Source organism: Myxine glutinosa, chromosome 1 (assembly GCF_964187855.1).
Source record: "Myxine glutinosa chromosome 1, kmMyxGlut1.1, whole genome shotgun sequence".
NCBI classification, from domain to species: Eukaryota; Metazoa; Chordata; class Myxini; order Myxiniformes; family Myxinidae; genus Myxine; species Myxine glutinosa.
In genome coordinates, this window is record NC_136261.1 from 91,003,165 (window position 1) to 91,013,049 (window position 9,885).

General features: G+C 46.3%; 1 protein-coding gene across 1 annotated transcript in view; it reads right to left on the reverse strand.

Annotated features, from left to right (window-relative positions):
- LOC137426115 (ribose-phosphate pyrophosphokinase 2) overlaps positions 1-9,361 on the reverse strand; it is a gene marked incomplete in the record, with an annotated part of 39,609 nt that extends 30,248 nt beyond the window's left edge. Inside the window, 1 exon segment of the mRNA XM_078774593.1 lies at positions 9,095-9,361. Within this exon segment, the coding sequence (XP_078630719.1) occupies positions 9,095-9,216 (122 nt within the window).
- Between the last annotated feature and the right edge of the window lie 524 nt (positions 9,362-9,885).

A 9,885-nucleotide genomic window follows, 5' to 3' on the forward strand; every position in this document is an offset into this window, starting at 1 on the left:
TCCTTAAGGGGAAACTTAAGGAATATTTAAGTGACCTCGACGACCCATTTGTTTTGAAATATTAAATTTTTGACATCATAGGTCACGTGGTTTAGCAGCCATATTGGATTTAACATGAAGCCCTTAGAAAAACATCTTCTCCCAAACCACCAAATCAATTGACTCGAAACTTAACGTGTGTCATTGACTAGGCATGGCGATTAAAAGAAGATCACGAAAACATCATTGGTCACATGGTGTGGCAGCCATATTGGATTGAAGGAAAATATTAAATAATTAGATCTCTGAAACCGCTTATCCTATCGATGCGAACTTTTACAAATATCATCCAACACCACTGTTGCATATCGTTTGAAAATGATGTTCTGGGTCACGTGGTTTGGCAGCCATCTTGGATAGAAAAATGAACCTTATCCGATCAACACGAAACTTCACAAATGTGATCTGCTACCCAAACATATGCAGAGTGTACATTTTTTTAAGGTCATATGTCATGTGGTGTGGCAGCCATATTAGCTTAAAAGCCGATATTTAAAAAAAAAAATCCATTCTCTGCAACTGCTTCACCGATCGATGTGAAACCTGTCATGGATGGTGAAAAGGTGATACTTGAAAACAGCTGAAGGGATTTAAATCAAACTTGTTTATTTTTAGGACAATGAACGAGAGCATGGTGTTGGCCTAGCGGTTAGGGTGCCAGCTTGGCATCCGAGGATCCTGGGTTCGAATCCCGGTCGATCGCTGAATTAACACCAGGGGGGTTGACTCAGCCTGTCATCCTTCCGAGGTCAGCAAATTGAGTACCATCTCACTGGTAATTCCCTGTGTGTTGCAAGAGGCGACTAACAGGGTTGGTGGCAGGAAGAGCATCCGGCCATAAAACATTGCTTCAAAACGGGGACCACGGTGCCCGGAAAAGGCCAATACCCCTGCTCTGCAGGGAAAAATGGCCTCTAAAGGTGGTTGTTTTGTTTGTTTGAACGAGAGCATCTACCCATTGTGGGACTATGCGGAGGCATATTGGCAACAGTCGCATTGTTCTAGTTTTACATTAAAAAACAAAAACTCAGCTATAACATATTGTTGCGGTTGTGGGAATAAAGGTAACCCCTCCCCTCTCAGTTAGTTACACCACAACATGTAGCCTCGCGATAGTTCAGTTATTTCTTAGTGAATGTAAGCGTAGTCCTTTCCTGTGTTTAGTTTTGCGTTGAGTAGGCCAGTGAGATTATGTGTTCTTTTGGTGCTTTGCTTTGATGCTTTTGGTTTGGCGCTGAAATACCACGCGGCAGGCCTGAACAAGTCGACCGAGGCCGAAAGTAGGCGGGGCAGGAGGAGTGGTCGCTAAGCACGAGCCGCCAATCAGGGCTCGAGGGGAGTGGCTTACCGCTGCGGCAGGAGGAGGCGGGGCTTGGAACATTCGGGTAAAATCGAGGAGGTGCCATATAAGGTCTTGCCCCGAGCCCATTAAGCAGATTAGAACGCGGCAGATCAGGAGAGCGCACGGGATCACGCGAGAACGGACGGCACGAGAACGCAGAAGGCAGACGAGAACGCGAGTGGAGTTGCAAATCGAATTGAATTGCCGATTGTGCATGAACTCTCCCCCGTTCCCCGTGCTCTGCGCTGTATTAATCGCGCGCTGGAAAGGACGACCGCGCCAGGCCACAGACGCGCGATTTCCTCCTGCCTGCCTTTGCCTGGATACGTGCCGTGAACATCGGAGAGCCACGGCGGGCAAGCTGCCCCGGGGCGAATGACGGCGAAGCGCGCTTCGCGCGCAAACTTCTCTTCTTCCATCTCCCCGTGTATGTGAGTGGGCCCATTTGTCTGTGGATAAGTTAAGATTGATTAAGCTCTGCTCTGTGTCCCTTTCGTTTCATTCTGATCATTGTACATAGTGTAAATAAATTCTGTTCTTCCTCTGATTTGACCATCCTGTCTCTTCCATCCATTGGCTTCGCATGGTACGAATAAAACTGCTCGAATCGGGTTCCAATAAAAGTAACAGCACGAGTCACGTGATACGCATTCCGCTCAGGCGTACTCGATTAAGCGTGGCTCGTGCGAGGCTCGATCCCCGCTTTCGTGGCAGCGTGGGTACCAAAGGTACGTGCGAATTTGTCCCGAAACCCTTTTTCACGTTTACCCGGAAGTGGCGACTCAGTCTCGCGGACCCGAAGACCCAGAGGGGAAAAAGGGGTTTAATCCCCCCTTTGTAACGGGAACGGGCTTCGGGGGATCCGCAACAATATGTACAAAGTGATATCTCATGCCCAAGGAAGCTGTCCTAAGGTGTTCATACTTCATAAACATGCCCTTGGAGAACCTATCTCAATAGGCACAATATCATAACGACCTCTTGTAGTGCCATTTTCATAGAGCTCACACGACTCTGGAACACATAAAGAGCATTATAAGAGGTATGATATTAAAACACTGTGGCAAAAGTTCCAACTCAGCTTGGCGCTGAATTTTCATATTTTGAGGGGCCAAAACCATGTTCCAAATACTCGTATATAAGTGTTACGACTGGCACCATCCAACCACTTTGAAATGAATTTAAATCAGTGCATGAGTAGAATTATATATTGTGGATATGCAAGCTAAATGCACAGCCCATAAAATGACCAAATTTAAATATATATTAAAATAAAATACAAAAATGTAAAAAAGTGGCGTAATGAATGGTTAAAGCATCTGCTTTAAATTGGAGGTGGGTATGTTTTCCTTCCTCGTGCATCTTGTCCACCCCATGTGCCATTTCCTGCACCTCATTCCACCTCCCCCAACACCCATTGTTCGCCCACGTCTCCCTCTATCTTGTACCTGAACTCCCCTGTTGGCGTTTCCTCCCCAACCATTGTACTGTTGCGCCCTGATCCATTGGGTGTTCTAACTCGTTGAAATTTTCTTTTTACATGGCCCCCTCCCTATTCCATCTCTAGGGGCTATGTGACCTCATCGTGGGCATCGAAGGCCTATCACATGCCGAAAGGGTGTACTCAGTTTTCACTCCATATATTTTCTTGTTTGTTTGTTTTTCAGGGTGACATCTGAACTATCCTTCGAGTTAAGGAGCTGAAATTTGGGCACAATAGTGAACAAGTGTTTTACCAAAAATTTTTTTTTAAATCTTGTGATGAAGCAATTAATTATCGATTTATTAATTACTTATTTTCTTTCTCATCTGGGCAATATCTCAGGCACCTTTTGAGCAAGGAAGCTGATATTTGGACACGACAATGACCAAGTGATTCGGCTGTAAATGCTACATTTGATTTATTGATCAATTATTAAATTTTTCGATTAACTACTTGATTTTCAAAAAGTTAGATTCGGATGAAACACTTGTGGTTTAGGTATGCTATTAGCCAATCGATCAAGAAATTAGCTAATTTATGATTATTTATTTATTTCAATTACACAATCAATTATTGTACACAGCTTCCTCCAAATTTCATCTCCATGGTGCTGAACGGCGACATCGCTGTCGCCGAAGGTACAATGTTGCGCGCTGGAGGATTTGGTATTTATAAATTTGGCATGGGGGCAGTGTACTTTGAATGTAGCTCTGCTTGTTTTGTTTTTTTTTACATAAATTTTCATTGAGGTTTTTAGTTCACAGTTTACGGTTGTATAACTTTAGAATCTTCAAATAAATGCTAGATTTACTTCCGCTTCCGGTCCGGTCTGGAGAGGACGCTGGCGTTACTTGTTCGCCGCTTCTCCGACTGGGCCATTGTACATAGTTTGCTTTTCTGGTGGTCGTGGCGGATTTTTGACCGTTGGGTCTGCCCTCTGCTCGGTCCCGGCTCTGCTCCTGGCTTCGCCTGCACGGCTCCTCCACTGTTTCCTCAGGCCCGCTCCCGTTGTTTGCGGCGGTGGCTGTTTGCCGCTGTGGTCTTGATTAGCGGCTGCGGTCGTTTGCCGCTGCGTTTGCCACTTTGCCTCCTCGACCTTGGCCTCGTACTCGTCCCTTCGCTCCTGCCTGGCATGGCTCTGAGGTACTCCGCCGCAAGGCTTCTTCTGCTCAATACTCACTCCACCCCCATCATGCATCTCTGCAATCAAGTACCACGGACTCCTGCGACGACCCAGATACATTCAGAGGCTCCGGTCGTAAGTTTGTTTACTTACAAACAGGTCACTTCATTCCCGTACTCTGGTCGGCTCTCAGCGCACTCCCACTCATCGTCCCAGCGCACCTGGTCACAGCAACGCACACGATCGCACCTCCTGTCTGCAAACCCTGGCTAAATCACCTGAGTTCATCCCCACCGTACAAAACAACATCAAGCTCACCCTGTTCAATACCCGGTCCCTTAACAACAAAAGCCTCATCCTGAACGACAACATTCTGGATAATAAACTGGACTTTCTCTGTCTCACTGAAACCTGGCAACAACCACTGGACTACTTCTCACTCAACCTCACGACACCCAATGGATATTCTTACATCAATAAACCACGCTCGGAGGGCCGAGGTGGTGGAATTGCCGTAATTCACCGACAAGACATCAAGACCAGCCTCATCTCCATCTCCTCTGCTCCATCATTTGAACACCTGGCTTTTAAACTCTCTGGTCACACACAGTCAGTCATGGCTGTCGTCTACCGCCCTCCCAAACCACACCCATCATTCCTGTCTGACCTCTCCTACTTTCTGACCCAGCTCTGTTCCCTCTTCCCCTCAATGATTTCAATATCCACATGGACTCCACCGACTCCACAATAACCACTGACTTCACTGATTTACTCACCTGCTTTAACCTCACTCAACATGTCAACTTTCCTACCCATAACCGTGGTCACATTCTGGACCTTGTCTGCTCTACTGGATTAATTTTGCACCATCTCTCTGGCTCCGACCACACCCTCTCTGACCACTTAGCCATCACTATGACCATCAACATCCCCACCCCAGCACCAAGGCATTATCGCACTATCAACTTCCGTAAGCTAAACGCTCTTTCACCGACCTCATTCTCATCCACCCTCTCTGAAAAAATGTCCACTTCTCCCTTCGTTGACCTCCACACCCCTTCTGACCTCACTGACTACTACAACCACACTCTCTCCTCCTGCCTTGACCAGCTTGCGCCTATAAAAACCAAAACAGTTTCTTTCACCCATTCTGCTCCCTTGTTTACCCCTGAACTCCGCCTGATGAAAACTCGTGCTCGCCAACTTGAAAGACTCCGCAATAAAACAGGTCTCACAATTCACTCCCAAGCCTACAAGGACCACCTACAACACTACAAAGATGCCCTCTCCCACGCCCGCTCCGCCTACTACTCTCAAATTATCCACTCTGGCTCCGGAAACCCAAAAGCACTCTTCTCTACAATACACAAACTCCTCAGCCCCCTGAACACCACCACCCAGTCATTCACAGTAAACAACTGCATCTCCTTCCTTTCATTCTTCCAATGCAAAATTGACAACATCTACAACAGCTTAACCACCACCGCACCCGCTCCCCCTCAAACCACCTGCCCCCCCTTATCCTGCCAACCGGTCTCAATTCTCCCCAGTCTCCCCTACTGACCTCTCTGAACTCCTCATAGGAATGAAAACTGCCACCTGCACTCTTGACCCCATCCCCTCCAGCTTTGTCAAGGCCTCCCTTCCTGCTCTCTCTCCACTTATCACTGCAACAATAAACTCCTCCCTGTCTACAGGCATCGTCCCACCATCCCTCAAAATTGCTGCTGTTACCCCCATTCTGAAAAAACCTGGACTCAACCCTGACACCCTAAATAACTTCAGACCCATCTCCAACCTACCCTTTCTGTCAAAAGTTTTGGAACGCGCTGTAGCCACTCAACTCAAACATCACCTCTCTGCCAATAACCTGTATGAAACATTCCAATCCGGATTCCGCTCCAACCACAGTACTCAAACTGCTCTCCTCAAAATCACCAACGACCTTCTCCTCTCCTCTGACACTGGCAACCTCAACATTCTCATCCTCCTCGACCTCAGTGTCGCCTTTGACACCATCAATCACACCATCCTCCTCACCCGACTTGAAACCACCTTTAACATTACCAGCACTGCCCTCTCTTGGATCAAATCATACCTCTCTGACAGACGCCAGTTCATCTCCATCCCTTTAGAGGCCATTTTTCCCCGCAAAGCGGGGGTTGGCCTTTTTCGGGGACCGTGGTTGTTGTTTTGTTTATTTTGGTCCCCTTTTTGAAGCAATGTTTTACGGCCGGATGCCCTTCCTGCCGCCAACCCTGTTTGTCGCCTTTTACGACAAGCAGGGAATTACCAGTGAACTGGTACTCAATTAGCCGACCTCGGAAGGATGACAGGCTGATTCAACCCCCCTGGCGTTAATTCAGCGATCGACCGGGATTCGAACCCAGGATCCTAAGCTGGCACCCTAGCCGCTAGCCCAACACCAGAGTTCCATCAATAACTGCAAATCCCCCACTGCTTCCCTCCCCCAAGGTTCAGTTCTTGCCCCCCTCCTCTTCATCCTGTACCTGTCCCCCCTTGGTCACTTAATCCGCCGTCATGGTCTCCAATTCCACTGCTTCGCCGATGACATCCAGCTTTTCATCTCCACCAAGTCCATCTCCACCACCACCCACTCTATCCTGACAAATTGCATCACTGAAATAAAATCCTGGCTTCAAATCAACTTCCTCAAACTTAACTATGATAAATCTGAAATAATCATCATTGGCCCAAAAACGCTCACCAAATCCACGCATAACTTTGCCCTCAACATCGACGGTTTCCCAGTATCCACCTCCCCTCACATCCGGAATCTTGGCATCATCTTTGACCAAACCCTCTCCTTCGACAAACACACTAAACAGATCACAAAGACAGCCTTCGTTCACCTGAAAAACATCGCCCGTCTCCGGCCATCCCTCTCCACGGCTGCAGAAACCCTCATCCACGCCTTCATCACCTCCCGTCTGGACTACTGCAACAGCCTCCTCTATGGTTCACCCTCAATAATCACCAATAAACTCCAATACATTCAGAACTCCGCTGCCCGTCTACTCACCCATTCCCGGACCCGTGACCACATCACCCCCATCCTTTACAAGCTTCACTGGCTCCCCGTCCCCCAGAGAATCCAGTACAAAATCCTCCTCTTGACCTACAAAGCCCTCCATAACCTGGCCCCATTCTACCTGGCTGACCTCCTCTCCAGACACACTCCCACTCACAACCTCCGCTCTGCTGGTACCAACCTCCTGACCCCCCCCCCCCCCCATCCGGACCAAATTCAGATCCTGGGGGGGGACAGGGCCTTCTCCATCACTGCTCCCACCCTCTGGAACTCACTACCTCACACCATCAAAGACTCCTCCTCACTCACCACATTCAAAACATCACTCAAGACCCACCTGTTCAACACTGCATTTAACATTTAACCCACAGCATTTAACCCCTGACTATCTCTTCTCCTTCTCCTTCCTTTTGCTTTGATTATTTACCTATTGATTTCTGTCTTTTTGCACTTGTTTTTTTCCACTCTGTCAAAGCGTCTTTGGGATTCTTGAAAAGTGCTATATAAAATAAATGTATTATTATTATTATTATTATTCTTAGATATGGATTGACGTTTGTTTCGGTTTTTTTTTTTTTTAAGTAGCTTAGTTTGTATTTTTTTGAGTAAATTATCATGTATTGACGTTTGCGATGGTTCTGTGGTTTTTTCCTGGTGTATCGGCTTCAATGTCCGTCGGCACGCAAAATTTCATCTTTCTACGTCATCCAAAAGATACTGAATATTGATATAGTCAGTGAGTTAGAAATATATATATACTACTGTGTTCAAAAAGTATCCGACCTTTATTTTTCGTGCGTAAAAAAGAAGAAGCTAGGGAGGCGTTGATTGGTGCACGTATGTAGGCGATCCTAATGCGCACGCGTGAATTTTTTCCCACCTGCAGAAGCTGTCATTCGACGGCAGACCGCCGATGAGTGAGGACATGTAAGTGAGCGCCGTCGGATTTTCGTTTTTGACAAAATGACGGAAAAACTTGAACAACGCTACTGCATAAAATTTTGTGTAAAGCTTGGCGATTCCCAAGAGGAAACGATCCGCAAGATTCAACACCGTTCATTCCATTATGAAGGAGGATTTGGGCTTCAGGAGAATCTCAGCGAAGTTCGTACCAAAGCTGCTAACGATTGAGCAGAAGCAACTCCGTTTGGAGATCGCACAGGACATGCTGGAGAGGGTGAACAGCGATCCCAGCTTCCTCAACACAGTGATCACTGGCGATGAGTCCTGGGTTTATGGGTACGACCCAGAAACCAAGTTGCAGTTTTGATGCAAGTTTGATGAAACACAAAATTTGATGCAGTAGCGTTGTTCAAGTTTTTCCGTCATTTTGTCAAAAACGAAAATCCGACGGCGCTCACTTACATGTCCTCACTCATCGGCGGTCTGCCGTCGAATGACAGCTTCTGCAGGTGGGGAAAAATTCACGCGTGCGCATTAGGATCGCCTACATACGTGCACCAATCAACGCCTCCCTAGCTTCTTTTTTTTATGCACGAAAAATAAAGGTCGGATACTTTTTGAACACACTACGTATATATATATATATATATATATATATATATTTATTTTTTTGGGAAATTATTTTTTACATCCCTTTGTTCAAAGAACAGGAGGATGCATAAATCTTGGTAGGATGAGAAAACAAACCAAAATAGAGACGATCAACGGAATAATTCCGACAGGAAGTAGTTAAAATCTCGCGATATTTCCCTTGAACCCGTTGAAATCTCCATCGAAAACAAATCCCCAGTGCCGGTATTACTTATAGTCATAGTATTAGCCTCACCTGGTACGTGTAGGCCCTGTAGGCCCTTTTTTTTAAACGAAAATCGCCCAACAACCTGTTAAAATAAATAATTATTCGAGGACATTTCACGTGGCGAGCACAAAGGGGGAAGACCCTTTACAAACGAAACGATAACGGACAGCCGGTCGACCTTTTCGCGTTTAATGAACTTCGAGTTCGAAGAGGGAATACGAGTTAATGGATGGAGGTTTCAAAATAGAATGATGAAGATGAGGTAGGATAACGGCACAGTAACAGGCTCTGACCAGGTCTCCATGTTGCTGAATTTCTTGGTGACGACCCGACCCAGCTGTAGGCCGAGACGTTCGGCGATCTTCTGCGACAGGTCCGGGTGCGAGCTGCCGCTGAAGATCTTGATGTTTGGCATCCTCGGGGGCTCCACGCTTGCGATGCGAGAGAACTGAAGCAGGGAGATGAAAAACGAAAATGGGAGAGGAATGAGGAGATTGTGCTGGAGAGAAAAGGGCGCAAAATGAAGACGGAATCGTGTGGTAACAAACAAAACTAATCGATTGTGCGATAAGAAACGAGCGCGCGTAAACGTCCTCGGAAACTGAAAGCTCACTCGACCCTCTTCTTCCTCTCCTCCTGTTTCCCCTTATAGCTTAAACACGAAAAAGATTGGCTTTAGCAGTACAAATTATACGGATATATTTTGACTTATGTTATCGTTTGTTTCATACACTCTTGAAGTCTAATGTATTTTTTTTTTGACGTTGATCATTGGTTATCAACTTTTATACACCGTTCGAAATGCTCAACGTTCTGTTCAACCATCAAATTGTTTATTTTATCCTTTTAGCTTTCAGGAAATAATTTACTTCGTGTATTATATTTGGTTTATGGCCATGATTCAGATTGCGTGTTTTTAATGATATCTTAATTTGGTGATCACGTGGTGTGTTTAACAGTGTATTTTGCCATCTGTTGCTGGTGGTTGAATTCATTGTTAGGCGCAGTTTGTGGTGCGCTCGCCCAGTGGATCGGTTCATTTCAGGCACTTAAGCAAGCACTCCCACGAAACGGTTGATAAGGA